The sequence below is a fragment of the Ovis aries genome, chromosome 6 (assembly GCF_016772045.2).
Source record: "Ovis aries strain OAR_USU_Benz2616 breed Rambouillet chromosome 6, ARS-UI_Ramb_v3.0, whole genome shotgun sequence".
Classification (NCBI taxonomy): domain Eukaryota; kingdom Metazoa; phylum Chordata; class Mammalia; order Artiodactyla; family Bovidae; genus Ovis; species Ovis aries.
In genome coordinates, this window is record NC_056059.1 from 84,011,564 (window position 1) to 84,038,261 (window position 26,698).

The 26,698-nt window shown below is 36.8% G+C and overlaps 1 protein-coding gene across 6 annotated transcripts in view; it reads right to left on the reverse strand.

Moving 5' to 3' along the window:
* CENPC (centromere protein C) overlaps positions 1 to 26,698 on the reverse strand; it is a 119,729-nt gene that overhangs the window by 6,627 nt on the left and 86,404 nt on the right. For all 6 annotated transcript variants that reach the window (XM_060417150.1, XM_060417152.1, XM_060417151.1 and 3 more), the window contains 7 exons: positions 19,206 to 19,349; positions 17,893 to 17,975; positions 9,754 to 9,813; positions 5,941 to 6,045; positions 4,297 to 4,425; positions 3,805 to 3,900; positions 1,328 to 1,482 (listed from right to left, as the gene is read on the reverse strand). In XM_060417150.1, the coding sequence (XP_060273133.1) occupies positions 1,328 to 1,482; positions 3,805 to 3,900; positions 4,297 to 4,425; positions 5,941 to 6,045; positions 9,754 to 9,813; positions 17,893 to 17,975; positions 19,206 to 19,349 (772 nt within the window). The remainder of the gene's footprint in view (positions 1 to 1,327; positions 1,483 to 3,804; positions 3,901 to 4,296; positions 4,426 to 5,940; positions 6,046 to 9,753; positions 9,814 to 17,892; positions 17,976 to 19,205; positions 19,350 to 26,698) is intronic.

Sequence of the window (26,698 nt, forward strand, 5' to 3'; positions counted from 1 at the left end):
GGATTACTTTGAATGTTAGGTTAAACATTTTCAAATATTTACTAGATATTCAATATTCCTTCCTCCTAAAGGAATAACAACATTCTATCTTATTAATAGTATTAATACTATTAGTTTAATGATAACATTTCATAATGCTTATTTTCATTATTAACTGTTTCTTAATTACTACACAGGGATTATCTATTACTTCAGTTAGTTTAATATGTTACTTTTACTCTTTTAATACGACCTGGAGATCTACAACATTTTAGGACTGGATTAAAGAAAACTTTTAAATACTTTAGATCTGGATTCTACATACTATGTGGCGGTGGTGGTGGTGGTTTAGTTGCTAAGTTGTGTCCAACTCTTGTGACCTGGTGGACTGTAGCCCACTAGGCTCCTTTGTCCATGGGATTTCCCAGGCAAGAATACAGGAGCGGGTTGCCATTTCCTTCTCCAGGGGATCTTCCTGACCCAGGGATCGAATTCATGTCTCTCGTACTGCAGGCAATCTCCTGCACTGCAAGCAATTCTTTATCACTGAGCCACCAGGGAAGCCCAACATTGCTATACACAGTAATACACTGAAAGTGAAAGTCACTCAGTTATGTCCACTCTTTGCAACTCCATGGACTGTAGCCTGCCAGGCTCCTCTGTCCATGGAATTCTCCAGGCCAGAATACTGGAATGGGCAGCCATTCCATTCTCAAGGGGATCTTCCTAACCCAGGGATAGAACTCAAGTCTCCACATTGCAGGCAGATTCTCTACTGTCTGAGCCACCAGGGAAATCCAAGAATAGTGGAGTGGGTAGCCTATCCCTCCTCTAGTGGATCTTCCCAACCCAGGAAGCCAACAGGGGTCTGCTGCATTGCAGGCGTATTCTTTACTAGCTGAGGTACCAGGGAAGCCCCAAGTAATAGTTGTAACTAGCTCCCAGTTGTCAATCTGCTGTTAATCAGTTACATGATTTTGAAGTCTTTTAAATTCTTTATTTCTAAACTTCATGATTAGAGAAATGAGATTTAGACTTAATCTCAATCCTCTCCAGCTCTAAAATTCTAATGACTTATTTGCAAATCTAATTTTGAAGATACTTTTAAGACCATTCCCTAAACTTCTGAATCTCAAGGCTACACTGCTATGCACAGAATAAGTACTTTTAAATAGCCTTCGGTTGACTGACTTTAAACAGATGAAAAAAACTAAAAAATTACCTATGTACTATAGTAACAGAATATCATTTCTGAGAAAATAAATTTTTAATGCTTCATCAAGTCCAATAACTCAGAGTTGTGCCAAGATCAAAACATATACATCAATATATGGAGAAATATACTCACCAATGTATCTAGGCCTACATGCTGCTTTCCCTTTTCTTGAAGTGGTCCTATTATCAATTTTCCACTAGAAAAAAACGGTGTATCCAATGTTTTATATACTTTCAACTCATCATGTTCAACACAAAATTGGTATGTATCTCGTGGCCTTATAAGATCTAAAGGGAAAAAATTAATGTAAGTATAAAGTAATAGCAATGACATTGCTCATTGATATAGCATATACACACAAGTGAGTGCATTCTAAGTCACTTCAGTCAACCAACTTTTTGCGACCTTGTGGACTGTAGTAGCCCACCAGGCTCTTCGGTCCACGGGATTCTCCAGGCAATAATACTGGAGTGAGTTGCCATTCCCTTCTCCAGGGGATCTTCTCAAACCAGGGATCAATCCTGAGCCTCTTATACACATTCATAAATAAAAACATAAACCTGTCCTAGAAAGATAGATATGATTAAGAGCACTGACTCTGGACTTAGAAAGGTCACATCAAGTCTTTGTCTTCCAAGCTGAATGACCTTAGCCAAGTTGCTTATCCTCCATCTCATTTTCTTTTCTATAAAATGTGATAGCAATAGTTTGTTAGAGTTGGGAATATCAAATGAGTTAATGTGTATAAAGTATTTAAAACACTGGTACGAAGTAAGCATTCAGTAAGCTTTGTTAATAGTATTATTTTATTATTTATTAGTAACATGGCAGTATTATTATTTCCCCTCTAATAACTCAGATGGAAAACAAAATCAGCTAAGAGACAAGAAAAGATTCCTTATCCTTAAAAAGTTCAATATAACACAGCCACACTACAAATGTATCATCATCATGCCAGTAAATACCTTTGTGACTGATTAAGTAATAATACTTTTTATTTATCAGGTAGAGGCTCTAAATAACCAGCTCTAACTATAGCTCCCAAATTACTATATCATTTTTTAAATTTCCCTTTTACTTACAAACTTTTCCAGACCTGTAATTAATACATTTTATCATCAGCTTCTGACTATACTCCCACAGACAACAGGATATAGACAATACATATGCCCAGGAAACAAAAAGTGATGAATTCTTGATAACACAACTTTTTTACTAATACAGTACAGCAACGTTTTCAGATCAGACACTTTGCTAAAAAAAATATTCTCTGTACTTTTCCCTCTATAGCCAAATCAACAACTGAATATAGAATATCTCTGTTACTTATCAGTGGAGCCTATTCCACAGTCAAAATTTTAAGTGTAAACACTGTCTCTCTGCTTTGACATATTTATCTTTTGATTTAGGCTAAACAGTCCTCAGTACTCACTAGTACAGTCATGACAGTTTTTAAAACACTTAAATATTTCCTGTATGTAAATATTGCCTTGTTGGGAAATGGCTGAGTGTCCACTACTTAACTCCACCACACTATAACCCATCTCTTGGGACCTCCAATGGTATCCTAGAAACTAAAATTTTAATACCTGTTAAGTGTAGGAGGAGGCTTATAGGACCCTATGCCAGCCTTAAACATGACATTTGTCTGACTGATGTCCTTGCTCCACAGCACCAAAGGCTGTCTAAACCCAGCCACAATCCCTACCTGATCTCATAATAAGAGTGTATCCAGGAGTCTGCCAGTTAATTTGCTACAATTCCCCCTGAACAGGCTTCCTGATAACTCAGTTGGTAAAGAATCTGCCTGCAAGGCAGGAGACCCCAGTTCAATTCCCGGCTTGGGAAAATCCGCTGGAGAAGGGAAAGGCTATCCACTCCAGTATTCTGGCCTGAAGAATTCCATGGACTACAGTCCATGGAGTTGCAGACAGTTGGACACAACTGAGCAACTTTCACTTTCCCCCTCAACAGCTCTTGTCCCCAAGTGTCCTCCTGATCAAAGAAGGCCTGGATCCTACTGGAGGAGGCAACATTCCTGATGGTAGCACTTGTATCATAGAGGACAAATACATGGTACTATATGTCTTTGGAGGTTGTCTACGACAAATGCATGGTACTATGTCCCTGGAGGTTGTCTACCATCAATTCCCTCACAGTAGTCCTCATACAGGCTACTTATTTGAATCAGACTAGCTATTGGACTTTGGCTCTGAAAGATCTGGGGAGAGAAAGGAAAAGTAGAAAAGCCAGCCTTCAAGCAAACAGTTTGTCCTTGTTGCTGCTGCTGCTAAGTCGCTTCAGTCGTGTCCGACTCTGTGCGACCCCATAAATGGCAGCCCTCCAGGCTCCCCCATCCCTGGAATTCTCCAGGCAAGAACACTGGAGAGGGTTGCCATTTCCTTCTCCAATGCAGGAAAGTGAAAAGTGAAAGTGAAATCACTCAGTCGTGTCCAACTCTTTGCGACCCCATGGACTGCAGCCCATCAGGCTCCTGCGCCCATGGGATTTTCCAGGCAAGAGTACTGGGGTGGGGTGCCATCGCCTTCTCCGAGTTTGTCCTTACGAGATGTTAAATAAAGCATTCTCAGAATCAACCCTGAGCTTACCCATAAGAACAGTCTCTTGTGTTTCTGGGTCCTTCACCCTTGTTGGCTGCAGAGGATCTCCCAGAGGTATATTCAGATTTACCATGAATTTATTCTCTGCAAAAGAGATACCACTGAAATACTATTTATTTACAACTGTTTTCCATTAAAAAAAAAAATCTAGTATGAAACAGAGCTAAGGACAAGTTGAAAAGGAAAATGGAAGAGGCATATTTCTTCCTGTTTATCAATGACCACTTTGATGCATGGAAGAGATAAGTTTCATTTGACAGTACAATTTACCCATGTGGAAATGTTTTACACTATGATATTAATGATTTTTTTTTAAGAATAAAATTAGTTTACTTTCAAAATCTGAAAAAAAGTTGACATTAAAAAGAGAATTGACCCTTAAGTACTATTATATTCCGAAGCCTTTAGAGGTATATTTCAAAATCTGCAAAGAGCTATTTTTCAAAACACTGTTATTTAAAATAAGGGAAAAGTTCATACTTCTTTCTTCATTTTCAAGACAGATTCTTTTCCTATTAGCTGTTGTAATGATTCTTCCCAAGTTTCCTTTTGCTTTCCTTTTAGATGATACTGTGTCTGGGGACAGTATTCCACCAATCACAAATCCTCCTGAAATTTAACCCCAAAAAAGGTAAATTATCATACCTAGCAAAGTGAAAATCTTGAAACAAAATTCATTACATTAATACAGCACACTTCTTTTCAAAGCACAGAATACATTATAATTACTACTCTACAGCTAATTCAAGTAACACAAATAGCAAGCAATTTCACTTAAGTCTCTTTACTATCCTAAATCTGGTGGCTTAGTCGGTAAAAAATCTACCTGCAATGCAGGAGACCCCGGTTCAATTCCTGGGTCAGGAAGATCCCCTGGAGAAGGAAATGGCAACCCACTCTAGTAATCTAGGATCCTAGTGGGCTACAATCCATGGGATCACCAAGAGTCAACCACAACTTAGCAACTAAACCATCACCACTATCCTAAATCTAGACACACTGATGAAACATCACTGAATGATCTCTACTGCTTGAAACATAGTCATCAGTGGAGGCATAAAAAATGAAAGACACAAAGATTAGCAAAGAACTATTTATAGTAATCCACATGTCAGTTTAGTCCTTGTCTCAGAAATATTAATTTAAAAAAAGGAAGTAATTTTAATACAACTCTATTTTCTTTCCCATCTTCTATAATTTTTGTAGAGAAATATGACAAGAAAATGGAATGAGAATAATAATGGGGAATATTTAATCTTTGCCAGTTAAAATTTTCTCATGTTCTGATCTAAGGTTTCATTTTATGCAATTAGAAATGTTATTGGATTGTATAAAAATAATGTGCTCCATGCTCAATCATATCTGACTCTTTGCTACCCCATGGACTGTGGCTTGCTAGGCTCCTCTGTCCATGGAATTTTCCAGGCAAGAATACTGGAGTGGGTTACCACTTCCTTCTCCAAGAGATCTTCTTGAATCAGAGATTGAACCTGCTGCATCTCTTGGGCTTCCTGCTTTGGCGGGCAGATTCTTTACCACTGGGCCATCAGGGTTAAGTGTTAGTCACGCAGTTGTGTCCAACTCTTTGTGACCCCACGGACTGCAGCCCACCAGGCGCCTCTGTCCACTGAATTCTCCAAGCAAGAATACTGGAGTGGATTGCCATTTCCTTCTCCCAGGGATAGAAACTGGGTCTCTTGCATGGCAGGCAAATTTTTTACCATCGGAGCCACTAGGAAAGCCACCTGGGAACACTCTATAAAACTACACAATCACTTCAAATTGCTAGCAAAGAGAAAAAAAATCAGCATCTCTATAGTAATCAGAGAAACGTGGACTTGAACCTATTCTTGTCACACTGTTGGAGGATGATGATTAAATAAGGTAATGTTATAAATATGTAAGACAGTACTTGGCTTCCCTGGTGGTTCTGCCTGCAATGTGGGAGACCTGGGTTCGATCCTCAGGTCAAGAAGATCCCCTGGTGGGCTACAGTCCATGGGGTCACAAAGAGTTAGACACAACTGAGCAAGTTTCACTTTCTTGGCACAACACGTACCTAAATAAATTATAGCAATTATCATTATTATTTTTTATTTTGAGACATTAGAACATAAATTTTACCTGATGGCCTTGCCTGATAATCTATTCGTTCCCCTCGCCAGTATTCCAAAGGTTTTGATCGTGTTCTCATAGTTCTGCGAACATTTGGTGTATAGGAGGGCAATACTGTAAAAGACATCAGACAAAAATATACACATATGTTGAGTTGGACAAAACTCTGCAGTGAAAAGACTGATATTACTTTCTAGAACAGGAATGCTTCTAGACAAACAAATTTTAAGACATATTTGGGCTACTAAAGAAATGCCAATGAAAAAATAAACTACTAGATTGGAAAGATTTAAAAATTTGGTAACATTCATGGTTAACGATATTAAAGGTACACTGAAATTCTCATATATTTATGATAGAAATATAAGCTAAAGACAATCTGATAATATCTATAATTGTAATACTCTGAGGTGGCAATTTCATTTTTAGAAAATGAATTTGTAAAATATTCATAAAAATAGGCAAAGATCTAGGTATAAAAACATTCACAGTAGTACTGTTTATCATAGGAACCGAAAACAGATGTCAAATTGAAAACCATCTAAATGTTCCCAATAGGAAATGTGTTAATCAGGGGTAGTCATATACGCATGTGTTTCTGTGTATACACACATATCTACTCATTTTATCTGACCAATGCAAAGTTCTATATGCTAAGTTTGCTGGCTATATAATCAACTTCCTATGTTCTTTCTTATTTCTGGTTTGCTGGATTTCTCCAATTCTGAAAGTGGTTTATCAAAATCTCTAACTGTATTGCTTAAAATCTCCTTGCTTTTCCTCAGGTTTTTTTTTTTTTTCTTTATACATTTTAGCTGCTAGGCTGTTTGGTACATAGTAGTTTATGATTTTTCTATTTTCTTCATAAATTGCTTATTTTATTATTACAAGTCCTTTATTCTGTTCACATTTGTAACTTTAAATTTCACTTTACCTAATATTAAAAATGCCCCACTACTTCCTTCTGTTTATATTACTCTACTTAATTCTTTGATAATCTTTTATTTTAAAACCTGTTTCAAGTGTTTCTTATAAATATATAAGTCAGTTTGTATTGTTTAACCAAATCTGTTAGTCTCTATCTTACTAGAGGAATTCAATCCATTCATGCTTATTTAGTATAACATATATGGTTCTTTTTATTCCTTCCATTTTACTTTATATTTACTTGTTATTTTACATCAATGATTTTTTTTTCCCCTCCTTTTCATTGGTTTGGGCAGAATACCATTTCTTTCCCCGTACTCCAAACCTTGGTCATTTCAAAGTTTTACTGTGCTTTTTCAGCCTAATTTACCTTCCTATTCCTGACATTCAAATCATATTCACTTCTCTATGATTATATTAAAAACTATATTCCTTACCAAGATATCATCTTTCTTCTCTCATTTAGTAAAACAGAACTTTTAGACTACTTTTATCACCCTTCTGCCACTCCTGCTCTGCTCCTCATTATACCAAGTTTTATTAAGATAGTGCAGATTTCAAACTATCATTGTAAAAATTCCTACTTAGTACTTATAAATCCTCAATCATATTAGCATTAAGCAGTAGACACACCCTTGGGTGTGAGCAATGAGACACCCCTTCCCTAGGATACATGTGGAACCTATGATATACTCAACTGAATATGGCAAAAGCAATGGGAAATCACTCCTGTGACTATGTCATCATTCTACACATAAGACACTATCTAGCAGAAGCAGAGAAAAATTATTCCTTGCTCACTTTGAAGAAGCAAGCTGCCACACTGAGAAAAGAGTCTATGAAAAGGGTCATGTGGCAAGGAACTGCAGGTGACCTCTAGAAATTAAGAGTAGAGGCCCATGGCTCACAGACACCAAGAAAACAGGTATCTCAGCCCTACAATTCCAAGGACCTGAATTCTCCTAACAACCACATGAGCTTGAAAGAGGATCTTGAGCTCAGATAAGACCATGGTCCAGGATGACACTTGACTGAAGCCTGTGAAACCCTTTAACAGAGAACCCAGCTAATTTATATCTGAACTTCTGTCCCATGGAAACCACAGGATAACAAACATGTCTGAACCACTATATCTGTAGTAATTTGGCACATGGCAACAGAAAATGTTTACATTATTTAAATTTAACCATATGTTGGGAATCATTCCTAATTCTCTCCTCTCTTTGCACGCAGTACTGATTTATATTCTACTTGGTAAAATAACCTCACATGCTATTTTCCATGGAGGATGATAATTTTGCATTATGTGCAAAATAGATTCAGTTATCAGAAGATATCTTGTTATATCTAGTTATAACATGGATTGTAATACATTTCTGAAAGTAGCCTATTTTATTTTTCCAGAGTTACACTGATGAATAATGCTAGTCTTTTTTTTTTTCCTCCTTTGTATGTAACTTCTATCTGGAAGCTTTCCTCTATCCTTGAAATTTAGGAATTTTATTCAATTCTGTCTAGAGGTGTATATTCTTCATTACTTTTTACTGGCAGCTGATAAACTCTCTCAAATTGCAGATCAAGCCTATCTTTATTCCAGGAAAGTTTTAAGTAGTATTTTAATTTTTCTCTTTTCTGAAAATTCTATTATTTGCACTTTTTATATGTTGTCTCCATGTTATTTCCATTGCCTATTTTTCCCTCATGGTTTCAATCTCTTTTGTATTTCTGTTCCAATAAATTTCTTCCATGTCAACACCAGCTACTAATTTAGCACTCAACAGTATTCATCTTTATTTATCAGTTGATGTGCTGATTTTTTAAACTGAAAAATTATGCTTTACCAACCAGAAAGCCTTCTGTGATATAACTAAATTTCTGAAAATACTCATATTTCCTTCATTGTTAAAACTGTTATTTATCTACAAAGGTTCTGGCTTACTATAATTTGTGTACTGCTGATTTTCCTCTCTTGTGTGGTTGCAGACCCTCTCAGGGACAATTTTATTTCTCTTTGCCTACTCTGACTCACAGCATATTCCACTCCAAGTCAAGCAAGTGTGTGTGTATGCACGCATGCACTTAGTTGTATCTGACTCTTTGCGACCTCATGGACTGCAGCCCACCAGGCTCCTCTGTCCATGACATTTTCCAGGCAAGAATACTGGAGTGGGTTGACATTTCCTACTCCAGGGGATCTTCCCGACCAGGAGAGAGAAGCTGCATCTTTTGCATCATCTGCATTGGCAGGTGGATTCTTCACCACTGCATCACCTAGGAAGCTAAGCATTAAACATTGAGAAGTACAGCAGTCTCTCTTCACATGGACCCACAAAATACTAACTGACAAGATGTGAGGTTCTAGTGGAAGCAATTAGAGAAAGCTTCATCCCTATAGGTTCTCATCAAGTAAAAATGCAGAAACCTTAAGTATAGGGAGAAAAACAAAAAGCCACTCCAATTCTGCAAACATGAGAGGTCGCATGAATCTTAATCCCCAAGTGGGCCTCTCCATGGGTTCCTTAGCTCCTGGCTTACTTATCCTAGTTACTGTTTTGTTTAGGTGTGAGCTGGAAAAAATGAGAGAAGTTGTCATGGATGCCATCTACCCAGAAGTTACATTTTACAGAATTCTCTACCATTGCTTTCTTACATTAGGTAAGATCAGCTCCCTACTACTGGGCAATGAGTGAGTGGATTATAAGATTTATAAATGGACAATAAAGAAACTCTGTGGCATGTGATGATTTACCATGAATTAATGAAACGAAATATGAAGTTTTACATTACTTGACAATTAATCCAAATAATATTTCCCCCACTTAAGAAAAAATTAAACTATATTTAGAAACAGAGATTTTATAATAATATGAAAATATTAAGGGAAAATAATCTTACCTAATTTGTGATGCATCTTGCTCTCTGGTGTTGAATCAGATATTTCTCCTCTTGAATCATCTGTAAATTGCAAAAGAAATATCATGAGTAATGGCTCCTAATTTCATGTTGAGTTAAAGTATGTACTAGGTCAACTTCAGAATAAATATTTAAAAAAAAATTTCAACCCAATAATACATTTTATTACTCTCTTTGCTTTCCACTGCTGAGGATGAAAAGCTAATAAAACCACAATAACATGTCTAAAGGTTTTGTTACAATGAATATATCTTAAGAGGAAAACAGTTACAAGTAACAAAAACAAACAGGTTTTAAATTGCTTGTGGACTTCAAGTAAAATAAGCCACTGGGTGAATAAAAATGCTGGGTGTGATTATGAACAACTGCTGAGTTAATAATGCAATCTATGATTCTTAAAGTTCTAAAACAGCACAAGTGTACTGAATTTAGTTGGCAGGGTGACAATTAGGTCAAGGGTTCATAACTTTAGTGTGGCAAACAGCATCTAAACATAGCAGTCATTAATTCTTTTCCTTTATCAACAAAGTTTAATTGTCTTCTTCAAACTCCACTGGCCTCAGTGAGTTGCTTGACTAATGAAATGCAGCAGAAGTGACATTCTGGGGCTTTGAAGGCTAATTCCTCAGGTGACATTCAGGTTCCGCCTAGATCTCTTGGAACTTCAGTCTGGGGAAAGACAGTCACAATTATGAAGATTGACTATCCCAAGACTGCTGTGCTGTGAGGAAACCCAAAACAACCATGTGGAAAGGCCAAGTGAAGGAAAAGAGATGCTTGGCCAACCCTCAGTTATTTCAGCCACCCTAGCTGAGTATCAAATATATAAGTAAATACGTCACTGTGGACTTCCAGCCCAGCTGACCTTTCAAATGACTCCAGCCCCAGTGGCTTGCATCTAACTATAAAAGTATGAAAGAGCCAAAATGAGAATTGCCCAGCTAAGTCACCCCACAGAACTATGAGAGATAAACCGTTAAACTAAGGCACTAAGATTTGGATAGTAAGTTCTGCAGCAATCTGAAACTATTAACAGTGAACATACAATGAACTACCTGAGATTTTCAATACAATTTTTATACAGCATACATTTCCTGAAAAGCAGGTCTAAGCTTTCATTTTATTCCCAGCTAAAGAGTAGAATGGGGATCATGAAAATGTTCTAATATTTACTGGTGTTTTTTTTTTTTTTTTTTGGCATGTGTGCTCAGTCATGCCCACCTCTTTACAATCCTATGGACTGTAGCTCATCAGGCTCCTCTGTCCATGGGATTTCCCAGGCAAGAATACTGGAATGGGTTGCCATTTCCTTCTCTAGGGGAAATTCCTGACCCAGGGATCAAACTTGCATATCCTGCATCTCCTACATCCACAAGCAGATTCTTTACCACTGACCCATCAGGGGAGTCCAAATCTACTGTAGTGATAGTTATAAATTACTGAATTACATATACTATAAATGGATTAACTGTATGGTATGTGAAATATATCTTAATAAGGGACCCTATCTTAATAAAGCTATTACCAAAAAGAAAAAAGAAAAATCCAGTCTCCCATGTAATTCCCACTAGAACAAGTGGAGAGCTAGTAATTCTTGGAAATTTACTAAAGCAGTTTGCCTTGGAGGCAGCTGTTGGGGCCAGAGAAGGAGCAAAGCAAATGAGCAAATATACTGAAGATGATGGGAGTCAGGCTTCTCAGTATCTTAGAGAAAGGGTTTATTAAAATGGACAAGGAAAAGTCTTTCAAATGTGTTGAACCGGGGTTGGAGGTACTGATGTGCATGCATGGTTTTTAAATACAGACACACCTCAGAGATATTGAGAGTGTGCTTCCAGTGCATGCATGCTTAGTCACTCAGTCCTGTCCAACTCTGAGACTCCATGGACTGTAGCCCATCAGGCTCCTCCGTCCATGGAATTCTCCAGGCAAGAGTACTGGAGTGGGTTGCCATTTCCTTCTCCAGGGGATCTTCTCGACCAAGGGATTGGACACTCATCTCTTGCATCTTCTGCATTGGCATGCGAGTTCTGTACTACTGAGCCACTACAATAAAACAAATTTGGCAATAAAGCGAGTCACATGAATAAAGCGAGTCACATGAATTTTTTGTTTCCCAATACATTATGTTTACACTATAATGTAGTCTGTTAAGTCTGTAAAAGCGTCATGTCTAAAAAAAGTCAATGTATTTTTAAATACCTTATTGCTAAAAAATGCTAAACATCATCCCGAGTCCTCTGTAAGTCAGAATTTTTTACAATAGTAACAAAGACCACTGATCATGGGTCACCATAATAATAATGAAATATCACATGAATTATCAAAATGTGACACAGATATAATAATTGAGCAAATGCCACCGGAAAAATGGTGCCAATAGACTTGTTTGATATGGAGTTGCCATAAAACTTTATTTTGTAAAAAATGCAAAATCTGTGAAGCACAATGAAACAAAGAGCAGTAGAGCCAGGGACTGCCTGAATAAATACAAAAATAGATATAGATGCTTATGTATGTACAATGTACATATATGTGTGTATCTATTGCCTCAGTCCCCTGAGAGCCTAGAAGCAGTAATATCCCAGTAACAATGAGCACACCTAGTACCCAGATCTAAGTTTCTAAATGTCATCCCTCCAACAGGTTCTTTTGGAGAAATAACTGATTCCAGAGTAGAGACAGGGAAAAGAGTTTGGAACATCTTATGCTAAAAAATAAAAACATTAAAAAAAAAAAGAAACATGACAAAAGATCACAAGGGCCAGCTGAAGAGATGCTTCCTCCTAGCCAAATCTGGCACAATTTGAGTACCAGAACAAATGACAAAGATTACAACACACTGAATAAAATAGGAACCTAGTAATAGTCTGTAATAATATAAATAAATGAATAATGAATAAATGTTTAACATGCAAACTAATTAATAGAGAAAGAATCAGGAAAATATAAAATAGTAATCTGGTACCATCATTAGTGAATTCAGGTGGGATTTTTCAAAAGATATGAATATTGGTAAGTTTGAAAAGGACAAGTTATTAAAATAGTATCACAATATCATTCCACAAAATACTCACAAATTACCAAAGAGAAAAACCCTATCTGAGTGGAGAAACCTGGAAGACAGTATCTTGAACAGGTGATGAAGATTAAAATCACCAGTAGAAGAGATAAGTCAGCACTGCTGCTGCTGCTGCTAAGTTGCTTCGGTCATGTCCAACTCTGTGCAACTCCACAGACGGCAGCCCATCAGGCTCCCCCGCCCCTGGGATCCTCCAGGCAAGAACACTGGAGTGGGTTGCCATTTCCTTCTCCAATGCATGAAAGTGAAAAGTTGAAAGTGAAGTTGCTCAGTCGCATCCGACTCTTAGCGACCCCATGGACTGCAGCCTGCCAGGCTCCTTCGCCCATGGGATTTTACAGGCAAAAGAGTACTGGAATAGGCTGCCATTGCCTTCTCTGGGGTCATTACTATATACTTCCTAACATGATGCACAAAAGCATCATTTCTGTAGCATTTCTGTCAAATATGCATGGCTCACATCTGATCGTGAAGGAGTATTAGACTCAGGCTGAAGGTCGGAGAAGGCAATGGCAACCCACTCCTGTACTCTTGCCTGGAAAATCCCATGGGCAGAGGAGCCTGATGGGCTGCAGTCCATGGGGTTGCTAAGAGTCGGACACGACTGAGCGACTTCACTTACACTTTTCACTTTCATGCATTGGAGAAGGAAATGGCAACCCACTCCAGTGTTCTTGCCTGGAGAATCCCAGGGACGGGGTAGCCTGGTAGCCTGCCGTCTATGGGGTCGCACAGAGTCAGACACGACTGAAGCGACTTAGCTGCAGCAGGTTGAAGGTCATGCTAAAGAATTAAAAGCTTGTACTCTTTAAAAAGCGTCAAGGTCAGGAAAGAAGAAGCCTAAAGAACTATCGCTTAAGGAAACCAAAGGGACATCAAAACTAAACAACCCATGATCCTAGAATGGATCCTGAACCAGAGAGAAAAAGGAATACTGATTGAACTCCTGATGAAATCTGTATGGACTCAATGAAGGAAGACTAGTGTCCTATTAACGGTGATTTTCTGACTTGGATCACTGAAGAGTGATTATGTTCTTGTCTTGTACCATGTCTGCACACTCCTACATAATAATAATATGTATGGGTCTTGCTCCCAAACAATCCAGAAAAAGACTAATAAACATATATAAACATTTATGTAGAGGTGACAGAGAGGAAGATGAAACAAATATTATTAAATGTTGACAACTGTGGAATCTGGATGAAGACGATATGGTATTTGAGTAGATCTGAAATTATTTCCAAAAAAAATAAGAGGAAAAAAAAAGAGAGAGAGATAATTCCAGAATTTCAAAGACTAACAAAGCCTAATAAGCATGAAAATGAAAGAAACAGGTTATCTACAAAGGAAAAAAGAAGTAAGGCTGGTTTAAAATATCTACTCATAAGCATTAGCTATCATGAGGGGAAAAGAGCAACAGCCAAATAGCTTAAAGGAAAAAAGACTGACTCAAGACTTTCACTATTTGACTAGTTGTTTCTTGTATTTAAAAAACAAAATTTTTGAGTGCTTGCTTGCTAGCACATGAGACTGTCTACCAACTTTACAAAGAAGTAACAAAGCGTATTCATTAAACATTTATTAAAAGAAAAAAATACTGACAGAAAAAAAGTAAAAGGAAGAATGAAAATCTAAGAAACAAACCAAAAGAAAGTAGGGAGTCACAATGTTAATATTAAAAAACAAAAAGACTACAAAGTAAAAAACATCATCAAGAAGGCAAATTTGAGTAAAATAGGTACATTCCAGATGCAAATTTATATGCTCAGTAATAGCACTGAAACGCACATAGCAATGACTGCAGGAAATACCAGAGACAGACAGACCACTGCAAAGGAAAGATTTTAATTCTGGTAGTCCTTAATGGACCTCACAAGTGGTAAGGATACAAAGAATCAGAGTAATATAAAACACAGAATGTCCATATTTAAGATCCTGTTGTTTTCCACCCTAATCTGCTCCTTCTCTAGTGGTCTCCAAATCAAGAAATGATGTCATTTTTTCAGGGGTCCAGGCCCCAAAATTTAAAGTTCTTTATCATTGACCCCTCACTTTTTTTACACCCTATGTCCCATCCATCAGGAAATCATGTTGACTCTACCACCAAAAATACCTAAAATCCCACTTCTGGTCTCTCCACCTTCCACTGCTACCACCCTAGTCCAAGCTACCACCTCACACAGGAATTAAAAAGAAAAGCTGAAGAAGATGTAGATGACACAACACCCCCCCAAAAGGGGAAAGAAGAGGAAGGCACAGAGGGAAGAGGAGCAGCCAGACAAAACTCGCAGGACACTTACATCTAAGGAGAGGAGGCGAGAAGCACGGCAGCAGCAATCTAGAAAAGTCAGCGTACACTACTATGAAACACATAACGTGAAAAACAGGAACAGGAACAAAAAGACCACCGACTCAGAAGGGCAGAAACACAGACACAAGAAAGCCAAACATAAGCAGTAATGTGTTAAAAGTTGTTTATTAAATTATACAAAAATTTAAAAAAAAGAAAGGAATTACAAGTTTCACCAACTGGTCCTCCTGCTTCCAACCTTAGACCTGACTCCTTGAACTCATTAGTCCACCCCTAACATGCAGTCTACAGCAGCCACAATGATTGTTTATAGGTTAGTCACGTCTCTCCTCTGCTCAAAATCCTCCAGGGGCTTCCCATACCCCTTGGTAAAGCCCAAACCCTTAAAGTAGTCTTCAACATTGTATAAGATCTTTCATTCTTGTTCCCTCTGTGACATCATCTCCTACTATTTTCTACTTTCATTCTCTTCCTCCTCCCCCTCCTTCCCAGCCTCCCTGGTGTTTTTCAATCAGAACTGAGTCTTTACCATATCAAAACCTTTGTCCTTATCTTCTGTCTGCATGGAGCACTATTTTCCCATACAGCTGCATCAATTGATTTCTCACCTCTCTCATATCTCTGCTCAAATTATCACTTCTTCAGTAAGACTTTTTCTGCCCATCTACTTAAAAATCTAGCTCCTATTTTCTACCCCAAAAATCTGTACTTTATTTTCTTACTCTCAATATCCCAACAAACCACAAATTTTGATATCTTTTTCCTGTAGAAGAATGTACAGTAAGTATTCCGTAATATTCCATAAATATTTAAGAATTTAAATATTTAATATTCAAAGTATACTAAAATATATATTCACTTACATTAATAATGAGTGTATATACATATTTTCATCCACATCTGTACACAAAAAGGGGCTTCCCAGGTGGCGCTAGTGGTAAAGAAACCTCCTGCCAATGCAGGAGACATAACAGATGCGGGTTCAACCGCTGGGTTGGGAAGATGCCGTGGGAAAGGGCATGGCAACCCACTCCAGTATTCTTGCCTGGAGAATTCATAGACAGAGAAGGCTGGTGGGCTACAGTCCGAAGAGTCACTAAGAGTCAGACACAACTGAAAACACTTAGCACACATGCATGTACACAAAAAGTAGTAGTATTTTTTTAAGCATCCACAGAAGAATTATGAAATTCTTCCATGAGTTATGTGTTCTAAGCATATTCAAAGAATTAATAATATAGGCCAAAGTTACCTAGAACAATGAATCAAAACTAGAAACTATAAACAAAGAAACAAAACAAAACACAACTTCTTAGGATAACAGTGAACACTGCATGTTTAACATACACCAGTATTAAAACTAAGCAGAGGACTTCCCTTGTGACCCAGTGGTTCAGAATCTGCCTTCCTAGGCAGCAAATGCAGTTTCAAGCCCTGGTCAGAGATTTAAGATCCCATAAACTGCGAAGCAACAAGCCTGCACACCCCAACTACTGAGCCCGGGGGCCACAACTAGAGATCATGTGCCACAACAAAAGATCGCCCATGACTCAATGAAGATCCAACGTGCCACAACTAAGCCTCAACAAAGCCAAATAAAATAGTATATTAAAAAAGAAACTAAGCAAAGAATGTATATTCATCTTTGGATCAATTCATATGATGAGAATTGGTATCATCATTTTATAAATAAGGAAGCTGAAGCTAAGAACACTTAAAAATCTTACTCAAGATAGCATAGCTAAGGGTAAAGCTAGACTCACATCTAGGTTCCTGACTATGGAGACCAAGCTCTTGATTAATGTACTCTTTTAAAATACATTTGGGTCAAAGAAAAATCACCACTGAAATTTAGAGTATACAACAGTAAAAACACTCTATTAAAAAAAAATTTTTTTAACTAAAACTATACTCGAGAAAACTCAAACTCTTTACCAAATTAAAAGTAGAAAAATAAATATAAAAAGCATTTCAAAAAAAAAATAAATACAAAGCATTCCACTTAGTAGAGAAAAATAATAAAAGTAAATCTAAATAGAGGGAGAAAAAACTACTTAATAGGAAAAAGAGTTAGTGAATTAGGAAAGAAAAAACATATAAAATATCATATGTCAAGCACATTCTTTAGGGGTATAAAAAATTATAAAACTCTCTATAAAGAGGCATTTTTTAAAACTTCAACATTTAGCTTCAGTAATCATCAATATATGGCGAATCTTTCTTCATTTATACTCTTATCAGCCTGACATTTTAAAATACTGGAGTAGGCACCTTAAATACCAATTATATTATGTTCTACTTCAAAGAAAGGACTGTCACTCATCTTACTCTTTCTCTTTATCTTTCCCTCCCTCCCTCTTGCACCCAGTTGGTAAGGTTTTACAAATCTCTAACCATAAAATAAGGCTCTTAAGGGTAGGTACTCAATACATTTTTTCCATAAAAATGTCAATGGTGATAATTTAAATGAAACACAGCACAGGGATTTCCCTGGTTGTTAGTGGCTAAGAGTCCAGCTTCCAATGCAAGGGGCCCAGCTTCAATCCCTGGCCAGGAACTAGACCCCACATGCTGCAACTAAGTGTTCACATGCTGCAACTAAGACCCGGTTCAGCCAAATAAGTAAATAAAATAAAAGATATTAAAACAAAAAAATACAGCACACCTTACTCCACATCCATAATGCTATAAAAATCAAGACAGTAGAAGATAAATCATAACTTACTCAAATTTTCTTGAACTACATTATCATCCACATCTGAATTGTTCTTTCCAGACGTTAAATAATTCTTGAGCCGAACAGGTCCACTTAAGAAAAAAAAGGAAACCACAAAATTTGTGCTTGTAATATATGTATTTAATATAGCTATCTTTATGGTCATTTTTCTCCTAAAACTGCAAAAGATTTTTTTTCTTATAAAACCAGTAATGATGTTATAGGACATTAAGAATATACCTACTTGATTCATAAAACAAAAAGTCTAAAAATCTACAATTTAATCCAACATTTGATTTAAACAAAGTAGCACTGAATTTTATAACCTTTAAACTAACTCATGAGTCAGAGTTACACATTCAAGTTAACTCAATAACACACTTTGATAAAAATCAAATCATTAGAAATAAAAATTAGAAATAAATCAGCTTATTTTAATTTTTTTTTAAACTACTGGCAAAAACAAGTAATTTAAAATTGTTCAGAGATGACTCGGTTTATCCCAGTCCTAGATCCTCATCCTCCTATTATGAGCCCAGGACAGGCCTAGTAGTCAAGGGCTCTCAAACAGTAAAGAAATCTTAGTTATCCCTTTAAAGTCTGAAAATTTGCTATTATTTACCATTCCTTCATTTGAAAAAGGGTTTATGACTTCAGTTATTATGAGGGTAGGGTAATTTGGTTTACTCACTAAGTATGCTCTCTTTAAACATACATAGACAAATTCTTAGATAACGTTTCTTTCAAGAATATAAAAATAATATATACATATGTATGAATCACTTTGCTGTACACCTGAAACTAATCCAACATTGTAAATCAAATAATTTCAATAAAAATAACTCCCTTCTGAATATGATATAGACTGAGTGACTTGTTTCCAAACAGAATAAAATCCAAGACTTCAAAGACTAGGTCATTAAGACTATGACCTCTGTCACAGTCACACTTTCACTTGGATCATCTGCTTTGTGGGAAGCCAGCTGCCTTACTGAATACCTCAATGGAGACAGCCACATGACAAAGAAACTCTGGCTCCAGCTAATAACCTGTGAGTAAGCCACCTGATAAGTGGATCCTCTATGCTCTAACCAGGCAAAGGACTGCAAACTAGATAGATATCTTGATTGCTGTACCTCGTAAGAATCCCTGAGCCAGAACTAGCCAGCTAAGTCACTCTCAGATTTCTACCACAGAAACTGTGAAACAATGTTTGCAAGGCACTAACAAAATTAAAATGAACCTTTGGGAGTACTTTGTTATACTCAATGGGTAACGGAATATAGTGAGTAAATCCTATTATCCTTAGGACACATGCATACCTTCCTTCCAAAACTGAAGTCCCAGGCTCTCCAGAATCCAAGTTTGACTTTGTTGGTGTCGTGCATGTATATACACTCATTTGAGACTTTTGATGAACATTTTGTGCAGCCATACTATCTTGATTCTTTGAGCTTCCTGTATCTCTACGAAAATGAAAAGTATGTAACTGTTCACATTTCTTCAAAAATTAGTTCTTCCATAATCATAACACAGGTGGGTAGACAATACAATGCTCACAAATATCAGATAATCTTGTTCAGGTTCTAAAACTTAACAACTAGTCCAGGAAGGAAATCTGATTTTAGAATCTACTTAAAGTTTTAATTTAAAAAAATCTGACATAGGAAATGATAAAGACTTGACCTAACTAAGATAGAAGTGACTAACTGGGCGTAATTACCTACAGGCAGCTTATGATGTAGGAAAGTGAAAGTCGCTCAGGGGTGTCCAACTCTTTGCAACCCCATGTCCATGGAATTCTCTAGGCCAGAATACTGGAGTAGGTAGCCTTTTCCTTCTCCAAGGGATCCTCCCAACCCAGGGATCAAAACTGGTCTCCCACACTGCAGGTGGATTCTTCACCAGGTGAGCCACAAGGGAAGCCCAAGAAAACTGAGGTGGGTAGTCTATCCCTTCTCCAGCAGATCTTCCCAGGCCAGGAATGGAACTGGGGTCTCATGCATTGCAGGTAGATTCTTTACCAACTGAGCTATCAGGTAGTTAATCTATCACAGCTTTTGTTGAAAACCCTTTAAGAATTGAAATTGTTTTCTTTGATATCTCTACCCAGCCTCCTGACAAACAGTACTGTTCAGAGGAACATAGGCTCACCTCTTTGGTATCTGCCAACTAGTTAGCTTACTGCAAATACTGCAAATACATGAGTTTCTTAACTCAGTCTACCAGCTTATTCTTATTATTTGTGGGGATAAAACTGCAACATAACTAAAGAGCATGCAAACTTCTGAGTATTCTTTGATCATTTATTTTTGGAGTTTCTAGTCTCCCTCTAGGTCCTACCATCAGTGAAAACAAAACAAAAGGACGGTTAGAGAATACTATAAACAACTGTATACCAACAAATTAGATAACTAGAGTGGAATGGACAAATTCCTAGAAACACAAGAATTGCCAACACTGATTCAAGAAAAAAATAATCAATTTCAAAAGACTTAATTAGAGAATAAATCAGTAGAAAGAAAACTGCCCAGATGATTTCACCACTGAATTCTACCACCATTCAAAGACTTAACAGGACTTCTTCACAAACTCTTCCAAAATAATAGAAAAGCACTTCCCAACTCATTTTATGAGGTCAGTGTTATCCAGACACCAAAACTGCACAAAAAAAAAATCACAAGAAAACTAAAGACCAAAAGAAAACAAAACCCCTCAACAAAATGCTAGCAACATAAAAACAGAATTATGTGTCATGATCACATAGGATTTATACCAGAGATGCATGTTTGGTTTAAGCCAAAAACCAATTAATGTAGTACATTTTATCAATAATAATAAAAAAGTATCACATGGTCACCTCAATATACTGATGTAAAAAAAAAGGTATCTGACAAAACACATTTTTTCACTATAAAAAACACTCAACAAACTAGGAATAAAAAGGAACTTCCTCAACCTGATAAAAGGACATCTACAAAAACCCCACAGCTAAAAACATATTGAATGGCGAAAGACTGGATGTGTTCCTGTTAAGATTAAGAACAAGACAAAGAAGTCTACCATGCCACTCTTACTGAGCCCAGTGTTAAAGACTTTAGCCAGGGCTATAATGCAAGAAAAAGCATCTGGATAGTAAAACACAAGTAAAACTATCACTATTCACAAATGACATTCAAGACCTTTTACTTAGAAAGTCCTATAAAATCTATTTGTAAAGCTATCAGAACTAATACAAGAGTTCAGCAAGATTGCAGGATAAAGATCAACATAAAAATATCAAATGCGTTTCTATACATTTGCACTGATTGATCCAAAAGTAATATTTAAAACCCAATTCCATTCACAACAGCATCAAAAGGGATACTTAGGAGTGAAATTAACAACAGGAAATAAAAAAATTATATTACAAAAACACTGTTCAGAGACATTTAAAAAGACCTAACTAATAGGAAGAACAACCCTGTTCGTGGATCAATAGACACTGTTAAGACAGCAAGATTCCTTAAACCAACAGATTCAAAGCAGTCCATATCAGAATTCTGACATCTTTGCAGAAACTGACATGCTGATTCTAAAACTTACATGGAATTGCAAGATTCAGAATAGCCAAAATATTCCTAAAAAAAGAAAACTCACACTTCCTGACTTCAAAACTTACCTCTAACCAATGATTATCAAGACAGTGTGGTTCTAGAACAACTGATATGTAAACAACAGAATAAAATTGAAAATTCAGAAATAAGCCCATACATCTATGGTCAGTTGATCTACAAAAAGGGTTCTAAGACTATTCAATGGGGGAAAAAAATGTCTTTTCAACAAACAGTTATGGGACAACTGAACAGGGTTGGATTCTTTACAGCATATAGAAAACTTAACTCAAACTGGATCAAAGAATTAAATTTAAGAGCTAAAACTATAAAACTCTAAGAAAAAAACAGGGGTAAATCTTCATGAACTTGAATTGGACAAAGAATTCATAGATATGACACCAAAATACCAACAGCAACAAAAGCAATGACAAGACAAAATAGATATATGGGATTTTATCAAAATTAAAAACTTTTGTGCTTCTGGTAGTAAGAAAGCTTTTGTGTGTATATATATACAATATGTATAATATTTTAGAAAATTTATAAATTTTTGCCAAACCAAAAAAATTTATGACATTTTGATTCCACTTGTTTGACTTAGTATGAATAGAATGCTAAATTTTGCATCTGTATTCACTCAAAACTTTGATATAGTTCCATGTATTTTGGCATCTAGTATTACTGCTAAAATTCTACAAAATTTATTATCTTAGTGATTTTAAAAAAAAAATTGAATGAGGATCGAAACTTCTAATCCAATTCTGAATACTGTTATTTAAACAACACAGAAAATTAACAAGTGATACAGTATTATTAACTAAAGGACAGATTTTGTTCAAATTCACAAAACTTTATGCTACTGCCCATTATTTGTTTTCATACCTTATTCAAGGCTCCACACTGTATTTAATTGCACTGAGTAGCTTCAGCTATATGCAACAAATTCTGGTAAAATCTGTTTTCATTTTTATTCCATTGCAAATATTTCCTAATTTTCCTTGTTATGGCCTTTTAGATACACTCATCATTTAAAAGTGGACATTTAATTTCCAAATACATGGGATTCTGTCCAAAGTATGAATGAATGAAAGTCACCCAGTTGTGTCTGACTTTTTGCGACCCCATGGACTATACAGTCCACGGAATTTTCCAAGCCAGAATACTGGAGTAGGTAGCCTTTCCCTTCTCCAGGGGATCTTCCCAACCGAGGGATCAAACCCAGGTCTCCTGCACTGCAGGCGGGATTCTTTACCAGCTGAGCCACATGGGAAGCCCACAAGAGAAGGGAAGTTTAAAGTATCCTTAACACTAATTTCTTATTTTTATACTAATTTCCCATTTAAATGCTTTCTTCTCTGCAATCATCCTCTGTGTTTTTTTTTTTCAGTCTAACTTTATTGAGGCTTTCAATGGCTAAGTTGAAGATCTATTTTGGTAAATGTCTCCCTGTACTTGTGACATCATACCTGAAGATATGTGGGTTATTTTCAAGTATCTTTTGATACTGATTTCTAACATAATTCCATAGGAATAAAAGAACAGACTGCATGATTTCAATAACTTTAGACCATGAAATTTTTGCACTTTGTTTTACATCCCTGGATATGTTTCTGTGTCTCCTAGATTACAGCCTATAGGAATTTGAATAGAATTTGTATCCTGCTGTTGTGTGAAAATTGTATAAATCTTAATTATGTTGAATTGGTTCACAGCGGTTTTCAGGTCTACTATATCCTGCCAGAAGCCAGTGTGAGGAATCCTGCCCGTGACAAGGTCATGAGGAAGGAAGCTGACATACGCAAGGCGTGCTCAGACTTCAGGGACCCCTCTGGAAATTCCTAAGCATGTACCCCAACAAAAATCTGCCGGCTTTTGTGCTCTGCTTTTCCACTCTTCTGACATTTTCTGGAAAAAGTCAATTCAGGGCTTTAGTCTTCTGCATTTAAAAGAGTGTTTCAATCCAAAAACCCTCTGATGGCTTTCTAGCCTGCCTGCAGGACTCTTACAGCTGCGCGTGTGATTGTTTGAGGCCTCCTGACCGCAGGAGGCACAGGAAGCTTAAAACATCCTAGGAATGTAGGAGCTTCGGAGGAGTCAAAATCTTTTTAGGACTGATTAAAGGTTTCATTTGTTGAGTCAATATTTGCTGCCAAATTTTCACATCCTTTAGTTGTAGATATAGTTAAAAAAACAAGTAGTAGACCTTGTGTTAGCAACATTAGATCTTTGAGTTAAGTACCTTCTTTGTTATATCCCACTGCACCTTTGTTCTATAGAGATGTAACTTTAATGTTAATGCTTTAAGGAGATGTAGATTAAAGAAAAAACACTTCAGGGGAAACAAGATTAACATTCATTAAAGAAGAGAGCCAAAAAGTGTTAACAAGCCTCTTGGCCAGAAGATAATGTAAATCACCTGAGACCTTTTGTATACCAAATGATGTATAGAAAGAGCTTGAGCTGCAAAGGCTACATAATCTTGTGTTACCCATTGATCTCTGTGTTTTATCAAAAGTATAAAAGGCCTTCTGAACAATAAAGGATGGGGCCAGCTTCTCGGGGCCAGCTTCTGGGGCCGGGGGCCAGCTTCTTGGAACAGCTTCTCTAACTAGTCTCCCGGCCTGGTTTCTTGGCACTCTGGCTCCCCCCGTGTCTCTCTCTCTCTTTCTTCTCCTCTCTCTTTCTCTCTCTCTGCTCTTTACTTTAATTTCGGGTTGAATTTCCACCTGGAGCGCGGAGGCTCACCAGGTCTACTTACTTGCCCCGGCTGTTAAGATCCGCGAGAAAGGGAGCTTAAGGCGAGGCACCCTTAGATATTCAAGCGGGCGCCGGTGGCCCAACGTAGATGGTGCAAATTCCTTGTCTGGAATTTTATTGGCCTTCCAAGCTATTCAGCCCTCTTCCTCCACTTAATCTTCTTACTACACTATAATTTCTTAATCTAATCTTACTTTAATAAATAAACAAGTCTTTCCACGCCGATGCCGTCCACCCTTCGAATTCCCTGGATCCACCGGGGCTGGACCCCGGCAATATCCTACTTCTCTGTATACTCATTCTATTAATTTTTGAGTTTTTATTGAAATGCCAACTAAAAATCTTAATTTATCTACTTAAAAAAATGTAATATATAGTGGAACTGTATGTAACCTTGCTCTATATTTTCTAAGTTTTCTGTAAATGTGTTAGCATACTTCCATAAATTAAAAAATTAAAATTAAAAAGAAAAAAAAAACTTTCATGCTTCAAAGAACACCATCAAGAAAATGAGACAACCCAAAGAATGACAGATTATCAAATATCACTTATTTGAAAAGAGACTTATATCTGGAATAAATAAAAACCTCTCAATACAATTCAATTAAAAAAAAAGACAATCCAATTAAAAATCCACAAACAGTCTTAGTCTTCACAGAATGAAAACAAAAATCACAATGAGCTACAACTTCATACCAATTAGGATGGCTAGAATCAAAAAGCCAACAAATGTTGACAAGGATGTGGAGTCACTGAAGTCAACTGCTGATAGGAATATGAAATAGTGCAGATGCTTTGGAAAATGATCCTGCAGTTCCTCAAAGGATTAATGTAAAGTTATCATGTGACTCCAGCTTCTCTAATGGCTCAGTGGTAAAGAACATGCCTGTAAAGCAGGAGACGTGAGTTCAATCCCTGGGTCGGGAAAATCCCCTGGAGAAGGAAATGACAACTTACTCTGGTATTCTTGCTTTCTTGATGGTGTTCTTTGAAGCACATTCTGTTATATTTTGATTATCCATTCATCCATTGCTGGCCATCTGGGAAACTACCTTTTGACTATTATGAATAATGCTGATAAAAACATCTGTGTACAAGTGAAACTGCTGAGATGTATGCTTATTGTTGTTTAGTTGCTAAGTCACGTCTGACTCTTTTGTGACTCTGTGAATTATTGCCCACCAGGCTCCTCTGTCCACAGGACTTTCCACCTTATGACAAGTAAAATATCAAGACAATTACGTGTTTGATCTTCTACATGTATTAAGTAGACTATACAAATGTCTCAAAGATCTTCCTTTCTATGAATCCAGATACCCAACAGGTTTCCTAAGCAGATACTGTAATAACTATCAACTTTGGATGTTTCTAAATAGTTCCATTATGTGTAAGATAGGGATACTAGATCAAATTCAGAAACTCAACATAAGAACTTTATTTTTACACCTTAGTATTTCTCTCAATCCATAACTAAGGCTTATCTGCTTTGTTTAATAAGACAGTGATTTATTATTATTAACACATTCAAGTAAAAACAATTAGGTTAATAAAAGACCTAGGTACACTTATTTATCTTAAGTGTACCTTACTTACATGTAAAAATAGAGCTAATACATATCCTCTCAACCTCTCAAGATTCTTTATAAAAACCAAATGATATAAAGAATGCTGCTGCTACTAAGTCGCTTCAGTCGTGTCCAACTCTGTGTGACCCCATAGATGGCAGCCCACCAGGCTCCCCCATCCCTGGGATCCTCCAGGTAAGAACACTGGAGTGGGTTGCCATTTCCTTCTCCAATGCATGAAAATGAGAAGTGAAAGTGAAGTCGCTCAGTAGTGTCCGACTCCTAGCGACCCCATGGACTGCAGCCCACCAGGCTCCTCTGTCCATGGGATTTTCCAGGCAAGAGTACTGGAGTGTGTTGCCATTGTCTTCTCCTGATATAAAGAATAAGTTACTATAAATATGGAAGTCTGACATAACACAGAGGGAGCACTGCAAATCACTGGGGGTAAACGTACAATTCAGTGAACTATTTATAGAGAGTATGCACCATAATGCCATAGAGTAATGTATTTGAGAGTATTCTAATCATGTATTCACTATATCCCCAGCACCTGCAATTTCTCATACATAATATGCATTAAGTATTTTTTGAATGAATGAATAAGCAAATGCTATATCAAAAAGCAAAAATGCGTAAGAGCAGTATTTACTAGGTTGTCAGGACTGATGAGAATTCATTGAAAGCATCTAGCGAACACTTGATAATAATAAGCACTAAAATGTTAAATATTATCATCTTATTGGAAAAAAAAATAATGCATTCCAAATTACTAAAATTATATTAATCTCACTTAAAAGAAAGCAACTTGGACTTCCCTAGTGGTCCAGTGATTAAGAATCAGTCTGCCAAAGAATCAGTCTGCCAAATCCCTGATCTGGCAAGATCTCACATGAC